At 37.1% G+C, this 27721-nt stretch overlaps 1 protein-coding gene across 1 annotated transcript; it reads left to right on the forward strand.

Moving 5' to 3' along the window:
• The first annotated feature begins 674 nt into the window (after positions 1-674).
• dtx4b (deltex 4, E3 ubiquitin ligase b) lies at positions 675-27249 on the forward strand. Its single transcript, XM_079864691.1, has 9 exons — positions 675-1053; positions 1281-1495; positions 10972-12016; positions 19879-19940; positions 20042-20203; positions 20466-20527; positions 23635-23955; positions 24094-24183; positions 25499-27249. Coding segments are annotated over exons 1-9 (2187 nt in total). The 5' UTR covers positions 675-1051; the 3' UTR covers positions 25727-27249.
• The last annotated feature ends 472 nt before the right edge of the window (positions 27250-27721 follow it).

The raw sequence follows: 27721 nt of genomic DNA on the forward strand, positions 1-27721 counted from the left end.
TTATGTTTTTACTTTTTTATTCAGTGATGGAAACAAGCTTCCATAGATTTAACATGACTTTTAGTTACGTATAAAAAAAGGTTTTAATATTTTATCATGTTTAGAAGTAAAGCACAGTTTTTCAGCAGATTGCAACGTTGACAGTTTATTTAGGCAAACAGGCTAAATAAAGTCATTTCTCTTTTATGCAGTTGTATGATTGTTGTTTGTTCCGTTCCGTTGCAACACAAAATCGCTGCTTACTCGCCAGCAAAGTACATGCAATGACATGACCAACCAAACAGGTTTCGTCCTCTGTGGTGCGCGTTAAAGTTTGATGTCTAATTTGTGAATGAATCGTTCCTTTGAGTCATATCATTTTAATGAATCAATTGAACCACTTCACAAAACAAGTCTTACACGAATCGAACTGAATCGGTCCGAGCGCTTAACTGAACCGTGACTGTTTTCTGATTTTGGGCGGAATGATAAACATCACACTATCATACTATACAAAGATATGAAATATGATTAAGAGCAATATGGCAGCCTACTATTATTCTATTCGAAATTCAGCCCTTCTCTAACGGACTCGTGTATTTTAGAGCATGTATCATCACGTTGAGATGACGCTCATTTTTTAAGCGGTTCAATAAAATGAGCTGTTCGAAAGAACCGATTCGTGGATATGAGTCGGACTTTCCAGCACCAATTCAGGCAGCATTACTCACAGCATTACTAAACTGTGATGATGGGGAGGTGTTGTGTGTCACTTTATCAACTCAGTGCGCGGAACACAAAACCACGAGCTTTTCACCAGAAATCATTTACTTAAAGTCTACATGATCTTCGATAAATTGCACATCGTGCCGCGAGAAAGAAACTAGTAAGAAGGATAAGCGCAAACTGAGCGACGGTCAACGCCGTATGTGTGGAAGAAGAAAGAAGAATATTGGTCCGTTTACTATTTGTTGACACTCGTGAGGAGTTGTTGAGATCGCTTGCGACCAACCATGGAAGAAGTGATACGGAGATTTATTTCCTGATACTGCGATAAGCGTTTTCTACATAAATGTGAGTGCACCTGAGAGTTTATGCTTAGCATATATACCGAGAACCAGAATATTCAAGCTCAAAACAAATCCTCGTGTGTCTTATCGACGTTATACAGACCAGGCATTACAACTTTGCCGTGCTTTACATTGCTTTACATTAGCATTAGCAAATCTGTCCTCCTGCTTTTACAAAACCGGTTGTTGAAATAAAGAGATGCGTACTTCGTTTTTCTGTTCTACTTGAAGGGACACGATGTTACAAGCCTCCGCCGTGGTCGTCTGGGAATGGCTCAGCGAGCACGGGCGCTGGCGGCCGTACAGCCCGACCGTGTCTCACCACATAGAGGAGGTGATAAGAAGCGATCCCCGCGGCGGAAGCGTCGTCCTAGGCCGAGCCGACAGCCGCCTGTCGCCCTACATCATCGATCTACACTCCATGCATCAGTTCAGACAGGACACCGGTAAGATGAAAACCAGCTGCGCATCATTATACCTGTGGCAAGCCATGCTAACATTCATTCTTTACAACGAACTAGTTTCTATTTTATGTTACTATTTTATGAATTGATCTATTATATTACTTGTGACTAGTATCTTGTATTGAAATGCCTTCATCAAGCATTCATTGTATACCAGTAGAACTTATTTTGCTGCTAGTCACGATCCCAGCATTGACAACTAAAATACTAGTCTTATTAGTAACATTCAATTTTATTATCAATACATTTAACATTATCAGCAAGATTTTTAATTGAACTGTAACACTTTACAATATAAGGTTTAATTTGTTAACATCAGTTAATGTATTAACTAACATGAACTAACCATGAGCAATACATTTGTTACTGTATTTGTTAGTCTTTGTTAACGTTTGTTAATAAACATACAGCTTTTCATTGTTTGTTGATGTTACTTCCCAGTGCATTAACTAATGTTAACAAATACAACTTTTTGATATCAATAATTTATTATACTGAAATGAACATGAACAAAGATTAATAAATGCTGTAGAAGAAGAAGAAAAATATTTGTTCATGTAAACTAATGTAGTTAACTAACGTTAACTAATGCAACCTTATTGTAAAGTGTTGTCAGAAATGTTACTAGTACCATTTGGGAATGGATATTAGCATCTCATAAACTGGTACTAGTAAAACTGGAATAGATGCTAGTAACTTGAAATTACTAGTAACCAAACCATAAGTGCTAGTACCTAATGAACAAAACTGAAATGGAATCCAGTGACAATTAGAATACATACTAGTCAAAACTGAACCACAGATTCCCATGTACATTTAGAAATGTGTTATAAGTAACAATGGGTTAGTTAGTTGACACTATTGTGATTATGAGTAGTAGCAAAGGAATGAGTGCTAGTATCTCTTGGTGAAACTAAAGAAGATTCTAGTCATGATTGGGTTACTTGCTAGCAATTAAAGGGGTGGTTGATTATGATTTCACTTTTCTAACTTTAGTTAGTGTGTAATGTTGCTGTTTGAGCATAAACAACATCTGCAAAGTTACAACGCTCAAAGTTCAAAGCAAAGGGAGATATTTGCTTTTAAAGAAATCACTTTTTAAGGACTACAACAAACAGCTGGTAGAGACTACACGAGCTTCCTCCCGGGTTAGTGACATCACTAACCCTAAAATTTACATAAACCCCTCCCCCGGAACAGGATTTATAGATTATCATGACAGAATATGCTAATCAATGAAGATAACTACACATAAGCTACATAAATTCATCAACTAACCATTCAGAAATGCCCTGTTGCTTCTACATGTTGTCACTTCTTCTTGAGTCTCTCCATTATTGTCTGACTCCGGTTTGAAAATAAACATTGACATTTCCAGTGCATGTCTGTGTGAGGTAAAAGGACACAAGCTGTTGAAGCTCTGCCCCCTGTGCCGGGAGCAGCAGCTCATTTGCATTTAAAGGGACAGACACAAAAACGATGCGTTTTTGCTCACCCTCAAAAAGTGACAATTTTAACATGCTATATAAAAATATCTGTGGGGTATTTTGTGCTAAGTCTTCACATACACACTCTGGAGACATCAGAGACTTATTTTACATCTTCTGAAAAGGGCATTATACCACCCCTTTAAAAAAAGTACTAGTAACAGATAATTGTAAGTTGTTTTATGGAATAATTGTTAAAACGTCTTGACACAGTTAAGTGCCTCTCAGGTATGGTTCAAGCAATGATATATTGATAAAAAAGTTTGTGGCAAATATTTCATTTTAACATGATGTAATATGACGTCAAAGCACATCTGTGCTTATCTCTTTCAGTCTGCATTCAGTGATTTTGACGAAATGTTGCTCACACCTAGCCTGGCTAACGTCAGACCACTTTCTCTTTTACCCCTTTTCCACCAACAAGAACCGGGTGCTGGTTCAGAGCCAGAGCCAAAGCTGGTTCAGAGTTGGTTCGACTGACGAGCTTACTAAGAACCGGTTTGCCTTTCCACCGGCTAGAGAGCCACAACAGAGCCAGATCTTACGTCACTGTATACGTCTCATGTTGCCCAGCAACCGCTAGTGCGGTAGCGCCAAACACAAACACGCCAGGCTTGTTCGAGATGCATCGGCTTCTCGCAGATCGATCGCCGCATGACATCAAAGCACTGCGATAGCGATCTAAAAGCACAAGGAGTCATATGCTCTCCAAACACTCCCGCAGCTCCGATCGGTCCTCGCCGCTCCGATGCATCTCGAACAAGCCATCAACAATAACGGACGTTGCAATACTATGGATGCTCATGGGTTTGCAAAAATACATCGGAATCCAACGCGTTCGTGCAGCTCGCCGTAACTTACATAGACGGATATTATAATCGAGCTGCTATTAGCTCGACTAGCTGCTATTTAAAAATGGCGGTCACAAGTTTATATTCGTCTTGTTGGTCACGGTAACCCCGCCCCCAGCCCCTGACGCAAGCGGTTCTTTCTTGGCTCCGTTCTAGACCCTGCAATGATTTGGTGCTACTTAAGAACCAGTTTTACTGGTTCGGAGCTGGTGCTTTGGCGGTGGAAAAACAAAGAACCGATTTGAAACTAGGCTCTGGCTCCGAACCAGCACCAGCTCTGCCTTGGTGGAAAAGGGGTATTTGAGACGTGGTCTGGGAACCACATGTGCATTTTCTCGTATTTGAGGCGTGGTTTACGAATGCCCAGAGCCGTTTATTGGGCGCTACGAATGTCTATCAAATGCGCCTGTACGTAGCTCATAGCCAATCGTTTCAATTATACCAGATGACGTATATGAAGAGCGACAGATATTCAACAAAGAAGACGACGATGGGTCAGAGATTTATGTGTACACCAGAGTCCTGCACGGGTCCGATTTTGTAAATCCGCACCCGCCTGTACCCGCACTGCTTAAAACCGCACCCAACCCGTTTTCCGTCAACAGCACTAATTAAAATCTGCACCCGACCCGCTTAAAATAGTACCGACACCCGACCCGCACCCGAAATAAAATCGGTTTAGACTATCAAATTATAGACACACTTACAAAAATGTTTATTGCCAGGTCATACAGAAGTTATTACACGACAATTAACACAAGGACAACTTCAGCCGAAGCTGTCAAAAGGCCGGTACATGAAGAACATGGCTAACGTTACCACAAAACTGAGTAGCCTTATCACATTTTACCAATCGAACAGACGCGGCTACAAGACTATCTGCCACGCAATTTCGTCTAGCCTACATCTGACCATTTTGGGTTCAAACACGCCCTGCACACCACACATACTTAACAGTGTTAAATATGAAAAATACCGTTCGATAGAACTGCTTTCTTACCACAGTTATCTGCGTGCTTCCTCGGGGATGAAGTTCCACATTTGCGGCTATCCAACACGAAAATGTTTGCAGCAAAGCCTTTCACAATATTTTCTTCAGATAACTCCAAATTTCTCCCACACACTGGACTTTATTTTTGATGACGTATTGTCGACAACTTTACAATCTCCACTAGCTATTCTTTTCTTCAACTCCTCAGCATCTATCTCTCGACGACTGCAAGCAGATCGCGCGCGCGGTTATGAAGAATTTAAAAAAAATTAAAGTAGCCTAGGTAACGTTATAGATCCTGGGAGGGCGTGGCGCGTGGGCACAAATAAACTGATGTTGATTTTAAATTATTTTATCAACTTGAAATACAGGCATATTTTTGTAGATGTGTTCCTAAAAATATGCATATATTTTTACGTCTGTCATGTTGGATCCATAGATATAAACAAACTGCTTCGGTGTGTCGCATAGATGTCGTCATCGTCTTGCTGCTCCCTCCCCGTTCTGTGATTGGTTCCCTAACTGAGGCGAAAATCTGGTCCATGGTATCCAGACTGCCTAGCAGCGTGAATAAAATCGCGCTGCGCACAAGGCAGCATGGGGAAACCCAGGCTAGCTCACACCTATTTTTTTAACACGCATCTACTTATATGTATGCACTCATTTGAGTTTAAACCACATTGAACCATGTCTACTTTCCACTCAGGAAGCTGTTGTTTTGGACAGATATACATTGGTGGCAAAAAGTATTTAAATATATATGCCACACTTAAAATGTCTGCGCATTAAATAGCAAAATATGAGACCAAGTGACATTTTTAGCATAAACATGCAATATATGTTGTACAATTTAAAATAGAAAAGTCCATTTATTTATCAAAATTAAGATAAAAGATTGCAATACATCTTCAATGAAATTCATACATTTTCCAATGTGTCCAAACACTTTTTTGAGGCCACTGTATGACTGGACAACATAAAGGGAGGGAGTGAGATAAAAGAGGTACAAAAAAACAGACATAACACTACCCTTGTTTTCTTTTTCCACAAGCACATTATCATGGTCTGTTAGTCCGGCCTTGCAAAATCACACAATTTTAGTCAGACTGAGGCCTTGGTATGTAAGAGGACACAGATTAAAGTTACTCAAAGTGATTGCAAATTCTTGCAGCAAAACTGCCTATTAATCCCCATGGACAAAGGGCATTTGTGTTGGTCTAGTTCATAAGAGAAAAAAAAAACACATAATTGCACCAGCCTACAGTGAATAATGTTTTAGAGATACACACCCAGGCAGCTCCCCAAAATGATTTTTTTACTAACACCCAAATCATTTTTGAAACTCATTTTTTTTTCTCAGGTAATGTTTTGCAACCAAACATCCATGACATGAGGTTAGTGACATTCGCAACCCTCATCGCTCTGGCAAGACTTGCCCTAAAAAACCTGCAAACTAACTTGCTCAGTCACACTTACACATTGTGGAGTGAAGTTCCATAAAGCTCTACCTAGGGAAATGAGCACACTTCCAAGTGAAAGAACGAAACTATAAAGATAGATTGCGGAGAGATGGGGAGCGGTTGCTATTGTGCAACAGGCTAGGATGTATTTTCATAAACTCTGGGCCCAGGGGTGCTGTCAGTTACTCTGTTTTCCATTGCAGACTGGAGATTAGTTTAACACACGCACACACACACACACACACACACACACACACGCATCGGGCAGGATTGTGTTTTTCTTCCAATCTTTTCATCCAATGACTCTCACATGGTTAGGCTAAAGAGTTGAGGGAATGTTATAATTTCTTTCAAGCTGACCATTTTGTGAATCATTTCTGTTGGTGTCACTCCCTCCTTCCCATAAACACACACCTACAGTACCAGTCAAAAGTTTGGAATAATTAAGATGTTTTTGAAAAAAGTCTCTTCTGCTCACCAAGGCTGCATTTATTTGATCAAAAACAAAGTAAAAAACAACAATATTGTGTACAATTATTACAATTTAAAATGGCTGTTTTCTATTTTAATATATTTTAAAATGTAATTTATACCTGTGATGGCAAATCTGAATTTTCAGCATCATTACTCCAGTCTTTAGTGTCACATGATCCTTCATTTGCTGCTCAAGAAACATTTCTTACTATTATATATATGTTGAAAACATGTTTGTTGCTGATGCTTTGAATAGAAAGTTCAAACGAATAGCATTTATTTAAAAATAATAAGAATAATTTTGTAACATTATACATGTTACTGTCACTTTTAAGGTGTCCTTTATAAATAAAAGTATATATATTTTTTAATCTCACTTAACCCAAACCTTTGAATGGTAGTGTTAGTGTATCATGGTTTCCACAAAAACATTAAGCAACAAAAACTGTTTTCAACATTGATAATTAAAAGAAATGTTTCTTAAACACCAAAACAGCATATTAGAATGATTTCTGAAGGATCGCGTGATCATATAAACTGAAGACTGGAGTAACGATGCTGAAAATTCAGCTTTGCCATCACAGGAAAAAATTACATTTTAGAGTACTGTATATTAAAATAGAAAACGGTTCTTTAAAATGGTAATAATATCACAGATAAATCAGTAAAAAAAAAATTCATCAAATAAATGCAGCCTTGGTTAAGCTTGAGAGACTCCTTTAAAAAATATTTTCTAGGTAGTGTAGTTGTTGAGCTTACTTTCTGCTTGTGTACTTTAAGCACTGATTTTCATTTCTGAAACCTTAAAAATCATTTGGTCCCATCTTTATCTTCACTTTATCTACAACAGTTTTAAGTACCAAGCTTCATTTTCAGATAGCTTCCTTCTCATTTATGTCACGGTCAAATGTTTGATGATTGGTTAAAATCTTTACATTTCCACCACTGACTGACTGACTTTTCTAAATGACAGAAATCTAGAAATATGAAAATATAAAAGAGAGTGTTTAAGAAAGAGCTAAATTGTCCCCCAAAATTGCTATCCATCGGTGATCATATTTAATCAAATACTACAGAGGCGGTATAATCCACTACATAAGACACGTCAGTGTTTCCCCTGGGATTTTTTTCAGGGTGGGTGGTACTACTAGTGTACTCGCAGATCAGGTGTGTTACGGAAACGTGGTGTCATTTTTTTGTAATCAAAAAGCATGTCTAATTAATTAAAATCATGAAACGTATACAATTATTAAACTTATACAACATTTAAAAAACAAATTCTATGAATTTTTTTTCCCCACACAAATTCAGTGTTGTATTTTTTCTGGTAATCAAAACAATGGTAGGAGAAACACTGCACGTGTCAGATGGAATCATTTTTGCATTTAGAATTCATTGCATTTATTGTATTTTATAAATTGTAAAAAAAAAATAAAAAAAATAGAAAAGAAAGGGGAATAAAGTTGTTAGTTTGAAAGAGGGAAGGGAAATGAAAATTGGGGCTATGATGGAAGCACAGAGCCAGCAACAATGGAACAGATGGACGGTCTCTGTACACCTGCTGTATAGGGCTTTGTGCCGCTGCAAAGGTCCTGGGATCCTTAACCCAATGTCACAGTTTATGATCTGCTGAAACACAGCCTTTTACTCCCACTCACATACTAGCACAAGCTTGCAAACTTAAGTGCAGGCTGTATGATTGGCATGTGAAAGTGGACATGGCCATCTGTTGCTCTGGCCGTAATGTTGAGAGGAGGCACAGTATTATAGTTTTATCTGGACTATCAACTATATTGAACTGAAACTGTAGTTTTAAACTAACAATTTTGGTACATCACAATCAATACTGACAGATCCTGATGGAATCATTGACTTAATGACGTATATAATGAGGTTTTCTTTTGTAATAGTCTACTAGAGTACATGTTGAACTTTAAAAATGTTTATTTTTTTATTTTTTTTATATATATTTTTTTTTTCCAAGTGTGGCTAAAAAAATCTAGCATTTGTCTATGTAGAAGAATATGACAATTGTCCAATGTAAGTTTATAATGAAGTGCGGATTGCCTTGTTGGGCGACTAATGGGAGTGTCACATAATGTTGCTTGCAGTGCAGGCGGGGTTGAGAAACTTAAATTAGATTAATAGGTAGAATAATCCGATTTAGTAAAAAAAAATGATCCCAATTAATCCCAAGTAATTATTGTTATTTTTATTTCTTTTTTTTCTTCAAAAGTGTAATGCAAAAAATCGGCACATGCAAATACACTACCGTTCAAATGTTTGGGGTCAAAGATGTTTTTATTTTAAAAGAAATTATTATTTTTATTCAGCAATGATGTATTAAATTGATCAAAGGGGCAGCAAATCAGCATAATACAATGATTTCTGGATCATGTGACACTGAAGACTGGAGTAATGATGCTGAAAATCACAGGAATAAAAAAACTCAAGATCCTGATCTGATCCTAACCGATTCAAACGTTCCCTAAAAGTTTGCTCCAAATGGTAAACACTTTCGAACTACCATTTGTCTGTGGCGATTACGCAATAAGTAGGCATGCTCTGGGGCTCTGCTTTGACAAGAAAACTTCAGGCCATCAAGGTCAGACGTCTGCACGTAAAAACATGAACTCTAGAGAGCTGAAGAATCATGTGACACTGAAGACTAGAGAAATGGCTGCTAAAAAATCAGCTTTGCCATTACAGGAATACATTACATTTTACATTTTTTTTTTTTTTATATATATATTCTAATTTCTTATCATATTATTATGTTCATTGGCCCCTGAACACATCACACTGTCTAAAAGCAAGATTCATAATATTCAAAAAGAGATACATAATATCAGTGGACCTGCCTTCAGACATATATGGTACTCGCATGCAGTTAAATACCACACAATCCCACAATACATGTGTTTATCATTAGCTTGACTGTATAATTCAGTGAAATGACTTCTCACAAGCAGCACAAGAAAAAAAGCATTGGCAAATAGTTATCTATTCTTCTGTTAACAAAAGACATTGTTTCATTCATGTACAATAGAGCCGAGAGGGCATGACTGTGATTGAGGCACAGAACTGGTAAAGTGAGTTCAAACGCAATAAAGGATGATCAAAGCATACTGATGTCTTGCTTTACTCCACCTCATTTCTGGAACATGCTTTATAAAGTTCCATAATGTCTACAGAATCATGCATCACATTAAGTGTTTTGTACCATTTGAAGGTCTAGTAGGTGTATATGGATGTTAAAAAGAGAATATGTCCTTTCACGAGTTTTATGGCTTCTAGAACTCTGCGAATTCCCAGTTCTCCTCTTGTGCTAAAGTTTATGCCTCAGTGGGTCTTTTGTGCTCACTGCTCAGTGGCTTTTGCTTTATGCTCAAATCTATCTATTCACATGGGTTTTTGCTTTCTGTTTGTGTGTCCCAGCACTACGTCATGAATTCCTAAATGCATTTTGTGCATTAGCTAAATGGATATTGCATGTGTTGTCCCAGTTACTGCTTTAAATTTGATGGAAGAATTATTACTCTAAACACTCAAGATCCTGATCTGATCAGTCTTACTGGAGAGAATGTAAACTTATTTCTGCTCCGATGAATGGGTTTAAATTCAAAGGATGCGCAAAGCACAACAATAGGCATTCAGTCAGTATAATGGAGGATTGAATGCTTACATTGGAGACACTGGACATCTAACCGAAAGTGACACTGCTGCTTTTTTTTTCATGTTTTATGCTGTAAAGCTGCTTGCTTTAAAGCAACCTGTTGTATAAAGTTCTATATAAATAAACATGATGTGACTTGACTGGAGTGCCAAATTACAAAGCTGGTGCAAAAAACATCCAATTCTCTATGATCAGATGTTTTCTTAACTGTTTAGTTGTGCATTTTGTTATTGAGAGAAAAAGCATGCAGTACATGTTTACATATTATATATATCTAAATACCGCTCACAGCAGGCGGGGTCAGGATTCTCGTTTACTGTTTACTGCTGCTCAGGTATTTCAAACTTCTTTTTTCCCCAAAGCGATGAACAAAAAAGAATTTGCTCTGAGTATATTGGTGCCTTTAGATGCGTAACATGTTGACTGGCTGCCTCTCTTGTAAGAAAACACTTTATTTAACTGGTTTATTATATCTCTTTTATTATATTTGATCTATAACCATTTTGTTTACCTCCTCAGGTACGTTAAGACCAGTGCGACGGAGTTTCTATGACCCCACCTCAGCGCCAGGCCAAGGTTGGATATGGGAGTGGGAAAATGATGCAGGTTCCTGGACAGCCTTTGACATGGAGGTGAGCATTGCCTTGCAAGCGGCACGGGACCGACAGCAACCCTGGCTGGACCTGACATCGTTGGGCTTTTGCTACTTTGTGGACTTCCAGACCATGACCCAGATTAACAGGCAAACGCAGCGGCAGAGGCGCATCCAGAGACGCTCAGACATGGTTTACCCACTAGTTACTGGGCCACTGCCTAAAAATTCACTGGCTTGGGGTACTGGCTCAGGGACTGGAGGCATGGCTAGAAGGGTTACATCAGGTGGAGGGTCAACCGGGGCTCTTCTTGGGGTAGGTGTTTCTGGTTCTACCTTGAGTAGAAAAGGAAGTGCAGTTTACCCAAGCGGGACACTTTCGGTATCATCTCTTGCTCCTCTCGGACAGCCCTGTGCCTGCCAGCAGTGCATGCTGGTGTTGAGTGTAAAGGCAAATGGCACTGCCTCACAGACACTAGGACGTGCAACAAAGCCAAACAGTCCGAAAGCCAGCTTTGGGACACTTCCATCCTCCTCTGTTTTAAACTCGTATTCTCATACACTACCACATGGAACCTCTTTAAAATCCATGCCCTCGGAAGAAGCCAAGAATTCTGCTGTTTTTGATCAGTCGTTGTCCCTTCTCACATCGGCCACTGCCAATCTCTCAATCTCCTCTAGCCGCCCAACGCCTTCATCTTTGCCCCCAATTCTGCCATCACAGAATCAGCAGCCTTCATCCGCCCCTAGCTTATCATCTTCAGCAACGTTTGTGCCAACTGCCATACTTGTTAACACGTCAACAAGTCCCACACCATCCACAGTTTTCACATCATCTTCAACAACGTTGGCCTCTCAGCGCTCCGCTGCCTGTGCTGCCCCTATACCACCTCGTGCCAGTCTGGCAGGGCTTAGTCGACCTGCTTTGCAGAGAATTGCCATGGCACAGTCACGGGCACTTATTGCCTCTGGGTAAGAAAAGGCATTTTACATGTTTTATCAGTTTCATATACAATACCATTACAGTACCATCAGTAAGAATTATTGGAAGAAATTAATACTTAAGCAAGGATACATTTTAAATTGATGGTTTCTACAAAAATGTTAAGCAGCACAACTGTTTCAAAGAAATGTTACATATTATTAAGCATATTATAATGATTTCTGAAGGATCATGTAACACTGAAGACTGGAGTAATGATGCTGAAAATTCAGCTTTGCATCACAGGAATAAAATACATTTTAAATGTATGCAAACAGTTATTTTAAATTAATAATAAAAAAAAGTTCTATCAAAAACAAAAACACAACATCTTCCCAACCCCAAACCTTTTCCCAATAGGGTATTTTTACGAAATTATAACGTCTTATAATATTAATATACTAATATTATATTTAGATTTATTACATGGACACACTTTTATTGCTGTAGATGACAAAATATAAAAGCAACAATATTCAATTATATTTTATTATATTATTATTAAAACAATTAATTCATAATTGAACACTTTATTGATGTCATTGTGTTCCACTGACAACCAGAACTGACAGCTTGAAAGCGGCCAAAGAAAAACCTGTGGTTACTCTTTCGATACCGGTCCCAAATCGATACTTTTAAAACGGTACCGGTGCCTGAACCGATACTTTTTGAAAAAAGAGCTTCAAAACGATGGTGAATGACATTAAAAAAAATGATTTTTTATTGAAAAAAATAAATAAATAAATGAAAAATTCTTAAAATTGAATATATTAATTTTTTTAAATATATAAATGTTAGTCCAAATACAAACCATAAATATTAACTTAATACATTCACAATAAAACCTTAAGCCACCTGTATGCTACAAACCAGCTTTAAATTTAAGCAATCCTTTTCAAATTGTTTGCCTTTTCTGGCAAAATACGACACCTACCTGACTTATTGCATGTCCTGCACAAGGTGAGCGTTATTTTTGAACGCATCACCTTAAATTCCGTGATGCGAAACCCATCGTGGAAGAACGCCGTTTACAACTGGATTTCAAAAGTATGTGAAGTTCGCCGCTAAACTTGCACAACGTTCTTGAATGAATAATTTTTAGATGTATACGCCGGTCTGTTATTGTAAGGACGTCGACTTCGCATTTTCACATGACGCGGAACAAAACCAACTATGATTGGTTGCGTTACATGTCAGTCAGTCTTTGGCTGATATTTTTTATTCTTAAATACATAAGTGAATGTGTTTTGTCATGTAAGAAACCTTTATAATGATCATTCATGTTAGTTGATCTATAACGCACAATGGGCGCCATGTTAGTAGGCTATAAGCACCGCAGTTCAGAGAATTGTATCTAATCTGTCAACACGTCAGTTCACCCACTTCTCCCGAAATACTTTAAAGTGGCTGGTGAAGTGTGAGAAGAATAGAATAAATGTTATAGTTACCTACACAACGTGTATCTTAACACGTCATCAATTTATAATTGAAAGGATTGTTGTTGGCGCTTCCATAGCCAGTGTGTATTTTACAAACTATAAATGTTGTTTTGCTAATAATTTATGTGTTTTTGAATGTCTGAAACCTAAAATAAACCTTACGTGGTTGAAAACCCAGAATAGTTGTGATAGGCTAACAGTAATTCAACGTCTGTCTCTGCAGCGCCAGCCGAGCCAACGCGCGAACGCAGATTTGAATTTAGAAGTTGATGATCACGCGTTCTGAACGTTCTAATCACACTGGTGTGAACGATCGGGTTAACTAGCGATCACATGCGGTGATGATGCTTGCGTCCGTTTCGGAGAACCAGTACAAATATTTTAACCGACAGCTGAGGCATTTTAGTGGCACCGAAATCTGCGTTTTGATTCGGTCCGGTTACATACCAGTTACTTAGGCACCGGCTCCATATCGGTGCCCAACCCTAGTTAGGAAAACTTTGTGAACTTTAAGAAACAGACTTAATCGACTAAAATCACCAGTGTATTAGGCCTATATAATTTAGGTGTCAGCCTCACTCATGTATGAGTGTGTTCATGTTTCCCCCCCTCCTCTGTGTAGGAGCGTGTTTCTCACGTTTCTCACACTGCTAAATCATCCATGTCTGCTCTGTTTGATGACCATCTGGGGACAGAATGGTCTTATTCGTTCCATCCCCACCCCCTTTATATCTATAGCTGTTTCTGTGGCTTTTTCCTCAGCTCTCAGTGGTGATTTCGTGTTCACGCTGGGTTTCTGCAGCAACCTTTGTTGACATGACATGGGCTGGTCTGCATTAGCAACACAATGCTGTCTCACTAAAGCGTTTGACATAGTAGAGTGTGTGTGCATGTCTATGTTAGGAAGGAGTTGGGGTAACGAGCAAAAGGTTTTGACATTGAATGTAGTAACAATGGTGTCCCAGTGTTTCCTGAATCATTAGATGTGACTTTTGGTGATGAAGGTTTGGAGTGGATTGAAGTGCTGGACGCCTTTGAGAATAAACTATGTGTAGATGCAGCCAGAGGTAGAATTGGAGTATTTTTTACTCTTTTTCATCTTATTTTGAATACAAATTGTACCTAGGCTAGATTGTAAAGCAATTACAAAAGAAACTATCATCCTACACAGGTGTAGTGACATAGATGTACACGTGCTAATGCAGGAGAATATTGTGAGTCTGGTGCTCTTTCTAATGGAATGTTCTGCCTCAGACGTGAAGCCATCTGGAGTCATAGAGCAGCAGTTGTTGAGCATGTGTGAGAGAGAAAACAAAGAGACAAGTCTGTTGTAGAGGCAAGATCAAGGGTCAGTGGAGGTCAAAAGCTTCCCCATTGGCCCTATCCAAACAGCCATCTACCTTCCCATGTCTGACACTTCTGTTTTTCAATAGAAAACAAAACAGGAATATAAATAAAATTTACTGCTGCAGTGTTGATGATTGGCTAAAATGCATTAGTAACCTGTCATCTCATCATTTTAAGCAAACACTCTACAAGTCCTTCTTTTACCGCTTAACCACTTCAGCATATTTGGTTCAGTTTTCACTTTCGTGTGAAAAACATCATATGTTGCAAATAGTGTGCCTTAAACAGAACTTCCATTCAAGAGAAAAAATGTGGCAGTAGTGGTGTTTTTTTTTTTGTGTGTATTATTGTGGTGTTGTTGATTACAGATTCACCTGTCCCTAAATGTCACACAGCAACTCTTTTTATTTGTTTCTATGTCAACTGACGTATCTTTTGCTGGCATCAGAACGTATTGTTATTTGAGTTTCGGAAGGAAGGGAGCATGACAATGAGGATATGTAACCGTAAACGGGGGCATTGCTATTTAGGTCAGCTATGTACCTGTTACACTTGAAATCAAGCTATTCAAATATAATTCTAAATCACACATTTTGCATTTTTATGCACAAACAAACAGGAAGAATCTAGAAGAGTGGGGTTTTCAACCAGGGGGCCTCAACAAACTTCCATGAGGGACTCCAGATGACTTAAAATTATTTAAAATAAGACAAAACAAGCATTAAAATTGGCTTTAAAAAACCCTAACAATCAAGATCTTTCTTAGTATTTGGTTGTTTTTATAATGGATATATACACTACCGTTCAAAAGTCTGGGGTCAGTAAGATTTTTTATGTTTTTAAAAGAAGTATCTTCTGCTCACCAAGGCTGCATTTATTTGATTAAAAATACAAACAAAAACAGTAATATTGTGAAATATTATTCCAATTTAAAACAGCTGTTTTCTATGTGAATATACAGTAAAGTGTAATTTATTCCTGTGATCAAAGCTGAATTTTCAGCATCATTACTCCAGTCTTCAGTGTCACATGATCCTTCAGAAATCATTCTAATATGATGATTTGATGCTCAAGAAACATTCATTATTATTATCAATGTTGAAAACAGTTATTTACATTTTATTTCATAATACTATGATGAATAGAAAGTTCAAAAGAACAGCATTTATCTGAAATCTAAAGCTTTTGTAACATTAAACACTATCGTTCAAAAGTTTGGGGTCAGTAAGAATTTTAATTTTATTTTTGGGGGAAATAAATAAAATAAATCAATACTTTTATTCATCAAGGATGAGTTAAACTGATCAAAAGTTACAGTAAAGACATTTATAATGTTAGAAAATATTCTATTTTAAATAAATGCTGTTCTTTTGAACTTTCTATTCATCAAAGAATTTTGAAAATTTTTTTACACAACTGTTTTCAACATTGATAATAATAATGAATGTTTCTTGAGCATCAAATCATCATATTAGAATGATTTCTGAAGGATCATGTGACACTGAAGACTGGAGTAATGATGCTGAAAATTCAGCTTTGATCACAGGAATAAATTACAGTTTAAAATATATTAAAATAGAAAACAGTCATTTTAAATTCTCATAATATTTCACAATATTACAGTTTTTTTTTTTTTTAGCATTTTTTATCAAATAAATGCAGCCTTGGTGAGCAGAAGATACTTCTTTTAAAAACATTAAAAAATCTTACTGACCCCAAACTTTTGAACGGTAGTGTACATCTGTTTAGTTCTGCAGATTTTCTACCGCTTTTCTTTTACATGGATGCCTTGTTCATCTTAGCCTGGCAACTCACCATAGACACGGCTCAATCCGAGGGGCGGGATAAACGGTTGTCTTTCATATTCCCTCTGCATGCAATAGGACAGCGCTTCAACCAACCAGAGCGTTTTCCCAACAGCGGAGCTAGTTGATAGATTAAACTTTTGAATCTGGCCGGCAAAACTACGAACACATCTTCCTTTTTTAAGAATGACTTAAGTGCCGTTCTTTGTTCTTTTCTCAAAGAAAAGCTTAACTCCAATTCCTCCAGAGTCGCGGCCAAAGCTGATTCGAAAGACCGCTGTTCGTCATCAGCCATTCTTTGTTTTCAAGTAGCAGGGAATTCACACGGAACCGTCACAACTCTGTCGTCATTATGTTAAGCCCGCCCACCGACTCTATATACGATGTGATTGGCCTGACCAGAGTTTGGGTTTTCCAGCTCGAAAGTCAACGGAGAGTTGCTAGACTACCCTGGAAGCAAAATAAATTTTGCTGCCGCTAGGGTGCGTCTAGATTTCTAGGCTATGTTCATCTTGAAGTAAAAGTGAAATCCTGTTCCTTCATACTGAACCTTTGACTGTTAATCTCAAAATGTTTTATGTTTTCTGACTACAAACATTAGAGACGTGCCTGTGTGCATTTGTAAATGTATTGTGAGTCTGTCGAAATATCTGGAAATATCTGGAAAATAAAGTGTTATGCTGCGTTCACACTACCGGTGACTTTGTCACTGCATGTTACCAGTGGCTGGTGGTGAGGTCGTTAGTGGGTATTCCCACTACTGGTTGCCTGCCTAGAAAAAATTGTGAATGACACTCACAGATGTTACTCTATGTTGTAACCATTCAGCAGAGGCGGACAGAGTACACAGCTTCATTACTTGAGTAAAAGTACAGATACCCCTTGCTAAATTTTACTCAAGTACAAGTAAAAGTACTACAGTCAGATGTCTACTTAAGTAAAAGTACTAAAGTACTTGTTTTTAAAAGTACTTGAGTATCAAGAGTACAAGAGTACATTTTCTAAATATTGCATTACTACTGCCACAGTGCTTACATTGGTAAACACAGCAAACACTTGAAGCGAAAACTATCATTAACTTGTTCCGAAAATTGAAATAGTCTGGCGAGGTGGGGCCACGGCTTGGCACATTCCCGGGATGCAATATTTTTTTTCCCAGGATGCAATATTTTTTTTCCCAGGATGGTAGTGGAAGACTCATGAATATTCATTAGGGAAGTCATCCCTGATTGGTCTGATGACCTACCCCTAAACCTACCCGTCACTGGGGGTCTTATGACCTCCATAACCCCGCCCCTAAACCTACCCGTCACTGGGGTTAAGACCAATCAGGGATGACTTCCCTAATGAATATTCATGAGTCTTCCCCTACCATCCTGGGAAAAAAAATATCGCTCCCAGGATGGACCTGCTGCGTCTTCATCCATTGTTTCGTCCATGGTTTCTTCTCTTATCTAAATCTGACCATGGAGTTGACTTTGGCGGAAAGCTGAAGGTGATTGCTGATAGGCTGTCCCAATCAGTGGCGCCTGCACAATCCAATCACATTTGAGAGGGTTTCCGAGATGTTTCTTTTTTCCTTTTTTTTTTTTTTTTTTTTTAGAAGAAGTAATGGGTACTCACAGTTATGGATAGAAATGTAGTGGAGTAAAGAGTACAATATTTGCCTCTCAAATGTACTTGAGTAAAGTCATGAGTACTCCCCAAAAATGATACTCGAGTAAAGTTCAGATCCCTCAAAATTGTACTTAAGTACTGTACTCAAGTAAATGTACTCAGTTACTGTCCGGCTCTGCCATTCAGTATTCTTGCCGCTACAAACAAACATTTTGGCAGGAAAAAACACCACAGACATATCATAAATTATAGAAAAGTTGCTGACTTCTCCATCTTGCTTCTGACTTCACTCCTATTGGTTGTCGCTCCCGAATTCGCTCTTCATTTGCATAAAGTTAAACATATCTCAACTTTGTCGTGTCGCTGGACATGCCTACATCCTGTCGCCAAGGGTTGCTGTCGCTCGTGTCGCCGGAAATCGACCGGGCCTCTATTAAAATGAATGGGATCGTGTCGCTGGTAGCGAGAATGCAGCTTTAGACTTATTATCAGTTAGGAAGATCAATACAGACAGACAGACAGACAGACAGACAGACCCAGTAACAGCTGTGACAGGAACAAACACACTTTGCTACATTCATTCACATTTTTAATCAATTTACGTACAGACACAGCAACACCCCCCCCCCCCCCCCCCCACCCCACCGGCTAACATACCTTCCAGTAAAAGGAGATAAGAAAATGAGCGTGGGAAAACACTACAGACAAGACCATTGAGGCTGTGAAAAGGGAAGTAAAATGGCTGTATATTAGAGTTGCTTTCTTTTTTCCCCATTTTTCACACTGATTTGACCAAAAATATGCTTATATAAGAGTAAAATAGTAATTTGATACTTAGCCGAAAGTGTCAAAAAGTACATTCAGCTAGATATCATATAACTGTTGATGTTGGAAGAAGAACAATGGTTTATGTGCATGCTAGTCGTTAAACAAGAACTTCACGTTGAACTTTTGAAATTTAATAGGTTGCAAGAAAATACTTGGTAATGAAGAAACTGTGATATCATATTTTTACACAACATTTCATAATCATCTTACAGAAGAAATTAACACTGAATTAGAGCTGTCAATTGTCACTACACGATTATCGTGTCTAAAAGAATTCATGATAACAATATTATCGCAATATCTACTGATATGTTGATGATTTATCTTAAACTGTTTATTTATTTTTTACTGGTGTTGTATATTATCAAATGTGTAGTATTAACATGATATAAATCTAAAATTTTCTGAAACGTCACTATATTGCGACACCTCTACTATGAATAAAATCTTCAAGTTCAAGAGGGGAAAATACTGCAGTTTTGAAGTTTGTAGGTTTAGCATGTCCATTGCTTTTATGAAACAAACTGTTGTCTCTTAAAGTCAGCATGAAATTGAATTTGTGATGTGTATATGAGTGAAATAGCTTCTCATATGAAAAAATTTATTGATTTTTGGATTGATTTTGGATTGTTGGAACGTTGTCTAATGCTCTGATCTCATGTGAGTGATGTTAAATAATTAGTCTGGTAAATTACTTAATCTGTTGGTTTGACTCTTTGGTAAGAGTTGAATTTTGGAGATACAGGAGAACATTCTGTAAGGCAGCAGTCAGTGTGTCCACTGGCCTTATAGAGCTTCTTTTTTTTTTTCTCCTAGGGTACCGACAGTACCAGTGAAGAATCTTAATGGCTCCAGCCCTGTCCATCCGGCATTAGCTGGTAGGAAAACAAGACACATTCTTAATACACTATCAGTAGGCCTAATTGTTTAAATTATAAACTGACAATACATTTCACATGTGTATTATGATGCATTGCAGGTATTACTGGTATTCTGATGAGTGCAGCAGGACTACCTGTATGTTTGACCCGTCCACCAAAACTGGTTCTGCATCCTCCACCTGTCAGCAAGAGTGACATCAGACCAATTCCTGGCATCGGGAACTGTTGCCGCAAGACCACCAAGAAACAAGCCCGCAAAGGTGAGAATACATGTACTTACTGACATATTCACAGAGAAATACATTGTACTGCAGTGCTGCATAAGTTTGTTTCTGAAATTTGATATTGAGGAAGCAAGGACCAAAATCCCTAAGGAAGTTTTCCTGCACCTTGTCTTGCTTGGAATGACAGATTTAGACTTGAGGCAACTACTGAAATGCAATGGCCACCGACAGCTGTTCCCATCGATTGTCACTCTGCAGATTTATACACACAACAAATGAAATGTGATTTGTTTTCCAGGTAAAACACCCGAGGAAGTGGTAAAGAGGTACTTACAGAAGGTCAGGAATTCACCAGAAGAAGTAAGACATCCTTATTATTTTATTTCCTTAATCTCTACGTGATCTAAACCTCTTCTGTTAACCCAGACCTAGGAGATATCTGAGCTGCTAGCAAAGGGTGCATACAGGGCAAATAGTGCTGTATATGTGTGGTTTTACAGGTCCTATGGGAAACATAAAGAGACTGGAAAAGTGTCTTTTTCAAAGCCGAATCAGTTTATTTCAGAATGAATTTTACCTTAAAAAATTCTCTCAAATCGTAACTCTGCACACACACACACGTTGTGTTTTCGTGTTTTATGGGGACTTTCCATTGACAGAATGATTTTTATACTGTATAAACTATATATTCTATCCTCTTACACTAACCCTACCCCTAAAAATACCCATCACAGATTTAGGCGTTTTACATTTTAAAGCTGATTTACATTTGATTTTAAAGCTGTAGGGACCAAAAATGTCCATCATTGCCATCTTTGTGGGGACTTTTTCTCCCCATAATGTAGGGTTTACCAGGCCACACACTCACACACACAAATAATATTCAACTAACCATGTAATTGTGACTAGTTAGAACTGTTGCAATAAGTGTTTTTTTCTTTAAATTAAGGATTTTGTGCAAAATAATTCTACAGTATTTTGGTGTAAATTCATTAGTCATACTTTAATAAAAATGTATAAAACAGAATTGTTCTAAATTTAACAAAACCTCACAGGTGTAATCATTCTAAATATCAACAGATAACAAATGAATAATTCTAATAAAAATATCTATAAAAAATATATCCTGCTTTACCCAGATACTTACATTACACTCACGTTAAGCATCATGTACTATATAGCAAAACTCAACTTCTCGATTGTTATGTAAACTATATTATCACCCTGCCATATATTGAAAAGTTGGATGTATAGTACATCCTACTTTATCTGCATACTCGCGTAAACAAATATATACTATATTGTTATGTTCCACCCAGTCTAGGACAGGGGTAGCAACATTAAAGTTAAAAATAACTAAAGCATTAACATAAAAACAAAAGTTTGGATCCAAAAGTGTCACACCAAAAACAAAAGAAATATGGTACAACAAGGTTTATTGGAGTAACACAAGTGTAGGAAGTGTAAAATAACTTCAGATTTGGGAAAAGCCAAAAAAAACAGAATACCTCTAACTATAGGGACCCAATCTACACTAACCTTAAGGAAAGAAAAGGAAATAAATAGTTCCCTGACTCCCTCTCTACTTTAAACAGGAGAAAACCATAGTATTACAAAAATATAAATGGAACCCACTACCTAGAACTTCCAAGTTTGGTCTATATACAATATTTACAAAAGAAACATCAGATCAACAGTTTAACAACAACTGGGTTCAGCAAATAAAAGGTGTCTAAATCAACGTAACACTGTTTATACAAGCTTTTAACAGCCAAAAGAAATAAAATGGGTAAGTTTTGTAAAAAAATCACAACAGGTTAGCAACTGACAGGATAAGTAAAATAAGCTTTGTAATAATTCACAACAGAACAGCAGCAGTAATGTACATCAACAACAAACAAATCAAACCAGCAGAAAACAAGCCTTGCTTCAGTGGAGATCAGTGAGGCTTATACACTCTCCATCCTCACCTGGCTTTACCTGCACAGAAGGAGGAGGCAGAAAAACGACCACTACTGCCACCTAGTGGCCTGACACACATGATGTTCAAAAATATAAAATAAAACAAATTACACCGTAGGACGTAAGAATATTGCAAATCTTAGCATGGTTGTTTCACAGCTCTATAAATAAAGTTGCTTATATATTTCATCTAACTTTTTCTTCATGCATGTAGTACTCGCGTGAAGTGATATAGTGTATACTATATAGCAAATCTCAACTGCTTGATTGATTGTCATTGCAAAATGTGATTTTTATTATTGCCCAGCTCTTACATAAAGTTGAATATACAAGTATGTTCAGCTTTATCCGCTAAATGGCAAGTATATTTAGTCGCATAATGTAAACTTGACCATGACGCACAGCTCTAATCTGCTAAATGTGACTATAATGTATGAAGATCTTAAGATATTACAAACATTAACATGTATATGCATTGTGAAAAGCATAAATAAATTTGACTTGACTTAGCTATCTAAATTCGGTTGCTTGTCATGTCAACCTTTAACAAAACTATGCGAGTTAAAAAAAACCTGACCCAGACTACATTAGATATAGGTTTATATGCTACCAGGATAAAAAAAAAGTTACAATGTCTTTTGTGTGGTAATTTATTGGTTGCCAAAATCTTGAAACCATTGAAATTCAAGAGACATTTAGAAACCAAACACTCCAACTAATAAAAAGACCACACTTTGGACATATGACTGGCTGGATATAAAATTTAGCATCTTATTGGCTAAAGGAGGATGTAAAAAAAAACATTTATGTAAACTAATAAAATCCATTTCTTAACCTTTTATATCTACATGTTGGCTTGTAACTATCTCGCTTTTTTATTTCATAGACTATAAGTTACATAAAAGGGGAATTCACTGTGTTCAAATTAAGTACGAGTCTCAATAAGGGAGTGAAAACAAATAGTATATATTGAAAATGAATGATACCAAGAACAATAGACATACTGATGAAACCCAAAACAACATTTCACATAACCAAGCTCAATACTGTAAACAAACAAATAAACATATCAAACTCAAACCCAAAACACAAATAAACAAAACAGGCGAAATGAGGTATGGAAGGTGTAACTGCAGTGTGAGAAAAGAAATACAGTCTGTAATGCAAATCTTCTGTAATGAAAGTAATATATCTCAAAGTAATATATCTATATGTAATATATCTCATCACAACTCTTGTTTCTCTTCTAAAGCCCCATTACAGAGTCCTCTGTGAGCTTCTCTGCAAACATCCTTAACCCAATGTGTTTCCACCTCTTTTTCACCCTCATCAAACCCCAAACCATAACCATGCTTCCATCTCTCTCCCTATATGCTATCACAAACTTTAAACCATTTCCTCCTTTTGTTGCCCTCTTGAGGCCAGGATGAACACTTTCATCCTTGTAACAGGGTAACTGTTACAGGCTAATGGCGTTCTATATCAGCATTGTGTATTTCTTTCAGGATTGCACTATCTGTATGGAGACTCTGTTGGGACCCTCTGGGTATAAAGGTCCAGGTGTAGCGAGTGTTTCACGTGCTGAGTCCGTTGGACGACTGGCGCAATGTGGGCATCTTTATCACCTACAATGCCTAGTGGCCATGTACAACAATGGCAACAAAGATGGCAGCCTGCAGTGTCCCACATGCAAGACAATATATGGAGTTAAGACAGGAAACCAGCCACCCGGTAAGATGGAGTACCATGTCATCCCGCACTCACTTCCAGGATACCCAGACTGCAAAACCATTCGCATCATCTACAACATACCTCCCGGGATACAGGTATAACTACATCATATATATATATATATATATATATATATATATATATATATAATGCATCTTTGTTGCATTTACACTTGGCCTGCATGCCATCATTATCATTTCTGATAAAATATCTTCTCTCTTGTCTCTATCAAGGGTCCTGAGCATCCAAATCCAAGGAAGCCTTTCACTGCAAGAGGATTTCCCCGTCATTGTTATCTCCCAGACAATGAAAAAGGACGCAAGGTAAGTCCTCCTACCATACAGAGCATAAGAAAAAAACTTCACTTTCTATACTACCGTTCAAAAGTTTGGGGTTGGTACAATTTCTTTCCATATTTTAACTTTTATTTGTTCAAAACACAGTAAAAACAGTAATATTGTGACACATTATTACAATTTCAAATAACAGGTTTCTATTTGAATATATTTTAAACTAATTTATTCCTGTGATGGCAAAGCTAAATTTTCAGCATCATTACTCCAGTCTTCAGTGTCTCATGATCCTTCAGAAATCATTCTAATATGATGATTTTCTGCTCAAGAAACATTTTTTGCTATTATCAATGTTGAAAACAGCTGTGCTGCTTAATATTTTTGTGGAAATCATGATACATTTTTTCAGGATTCTTTGTTAAATAAGTTCAAAAGTTCAAAAAGAAGATGGGACAGTGTTTTACGACAGTGTTGTCAAATATCTATTCCGAAGCTGTAGGGGGAGCTCTATAGAGAAACCCGCGAGAAAACAGTGAAGAAATTGCCAAAACCGCATAGCGCTGCTTTAACCCTCCTAATGCATTCGGGTCCGTTTTGACCCGGACAAGATACATCAACATTTCTGTTTTTAGTACAAAAATGAAACTGGATATGCATTAAGACTTTCAAAATACACATCATTTATTTTATTTGTTTGTTTATTTATTTCAGATTTTTATTATTATTATTTTTAATGTAAGATATAACCATTTAAACTAAATTGTTACACCTTTTGCTGGTCTGTTTTGACCTTAAAGTGAACTGTGGCTTTACACAAGAAATGATGACAAATTAAATTAATGTCTGTTTGTAGATCAAACGTTAATAGACCAAATGGTCTAAATTTGATAAAGGAAATACAGTAGGTTTGGAAAAAGGAGAGGTACGCATTTTACTCTGCTGCCACCTATTGATGAACCACTGCAGCATGATATAGAGATTAAGACTGTTTATCATCTTTTTTTGTTTATGCAAGTAAAATGAATATATTTTGTTTGAAAACATTTCAGGGTAATATTGATGTTGTTTTGTTAGAAAAATAATTAGTAGTTTTGAGCAGTCATGAGTTGTAAGTTAAAAGGAATTTAATTAAATCCATTGAAGTCAATGGAGTTAATACTGGTAATTCTCACATGTTGTTATACATTTCATATAATGATATACTCAAATCAAATTTCTCATAAATATTGTAAAATGCTGTTAAAACAAATGCACCAAAAAGGACCTTAGAACACATTAAGATTCAATGTAGGTCTAATTGTTATTTAAGGTTTCAAATGATATCAATATGTTGTCCGGTTCTTAGGTGTTGAGGCTTTTGTTGGTGGCGTGGGACCGACGGCTGATCTTCTCCGTGGGAACGTCCAGCACCACCGGAGAATCAGACACTGTCATCTGGAATGAGGTCCATCACAAGACAGAATTTGGCTCCAATCTTACTGGACATGGCTTTCCAGATTCTGGCTATCTTGCCAATGTACTAGAGGAGCTTAAAGCCCAGGGCATCACTGAAGATGAGGAACAGCAGCTGTGAGAAGATATGCTCGATGGTAGTGAAAGAAAAAGGATGGTACTAGATGTGCATTTGAAATAGGGAGCACAGAAATATGTGATTTAATATGAAAATAACTAATGTGACCAATTGGTACAGATAACTCTGTGAATTAGCATAGAGGTACAAGTCGGTGTGTATTCTATAATCTCAATACGAAGTACTTGGGCATGAAGTAACACAACTAAGATGATATTTGGTTAAAGGTGAAAGACAGGTTTGAAGGAAAAAGGAAAGAAAGGAAAGCGTGACAAGCAGAAATGGGAAGTGGAGGGGAATTGTGATGTAGAAAAATGAGGGAATAGAAAGACTATGAAAATGCTGGTTAATGAAGCAACAGAGATGTTTTATTTGCTTAAGTTATGTTGCAGTGTGAGTTTGTGTAAGTTGTGTAAAACAGTCAACTCTTGTACCTCTACTAACTGGAAGCTGTTTACTAGAACTGAGAAGTACAGTTTGCATATGAATGTTTGTATTATCATGCATCATTCCCTGTGTTCAAAATGTATTGAGAACTTATACTATTTTTGTACAGATGATGGTGTGTGCATAAGATTCAGATTTTTGTTAAGTCAAAATAGAGCAGAAATTTAAATGTCAAATTGATTTCAAAATGAGTTTAATGGAAACATTGAATTGATTTATGCTAGTTTAAATGAAGCACGAGAACCCTAACTAATTGTTCTTCAGATAATGTAAAAGTACTTGATATGCTCATTAAGAAAAAAGATGTCTGCAATGCGTATTATAGTTATATATTATAAAATATCACCTTTTCACGGTACAGAAAACCAATTTGGTTGCAACCTTTCATGAGGTTTAAGCTAAGAAGTGCTGCTTAACTACGAATATACGAAAAAATAAATATGTTCAGCTTTAATAAAGAAGAATAAGAAAATGAATAAATATTGAGCTGGATACAGTGAAATGACAAGCACTTCATAGATCCCTAGGGGTCAGTTTAGTAATCGTTCGCCAAAATGAATTTTATTTTGAATAAATATGATTTAGCTCTTTTTTTAACTGTTCTAGCTCTTTTTTTAACTGTTCTTTCCTGACATGTACCCTGTTTTTAGGCCAGTCTGTATGTTAGGTCCATTATTGACCTGTTTTATAATGATCCACTTCTAATAACCTAAAGAACATGCCATTGTTTGGCATGTGTGTATCTGTGCACGTGGATTCTTGCGTGTGTGAGCCCATGCATCATTTGTATGCTTGCATTTGTGCGTGATTAAATAGAAGAGTGTATGCTATGCATCCACCACCCAGAGGTACGGTGTGTTACTCATCTGTTTAATTTTCTTCATGTATTTCTCTTTTACATTGATGTTTTCTTCTATTTTCATAGTTTACAATATTTTAGGAATGTTTCATATTGAGAATTTTTATACTTAAAGGTGAGCCTCAACTGTTTTTGGTTTCTGTTTTCCTTCCTACACAATAAATGCCATTTTTGATCATATGAATTGTAGAGATTTCTCAAGTTGTGAAAAAAGACCCAGCAACCTAATATATATATAAATATATATATTAAAAGAGAAGACGTTTTGACATGGAGAATCAAACATCAAAACACCTGCACATGAAAAATCATATACACTGCCTGGCCAAAACAAGTTGCTGTTTGGATTTAAATATGCAAATTCTTAAGAGTCTAAGATCATTATCGCAGTGATTATTATGTTTCTATATTGTTATATGCTTGTCAACAGTTCTAACTGTAATTGATGGAGTGTGTAGCTTTTCATTTCTGAAACAACCATGTTGGAAACGCATCATGGCCATATTTCAGGCTGACAATGTCAAGATTCATCAGGCTCAAATTGTGAAAGAATGATTGGGACGGAGCATGAAGAATCATTTTCTTACATGAACTGTCACCTCTGAGTCCAGACTTTCAATGATTCATTGAAAGTCTTTGGGTTGTGCTGGAGGAGACTTTACAGAGCGCTTGACCCTTGCATTGTCAATACA

The sequence above is a fragment of the Squalius cephalus genome (assembly GCF_949319135.1).
Source record: "Squalius cephalus genome assembly, chromosome: 2".
Classification (NCBI taxonomy): Eukaryota; Metazoa; Chordata; class Actinopteri; order Cypriniformes; family Leuciscidae; genus Squalius; species Squalius cephalus.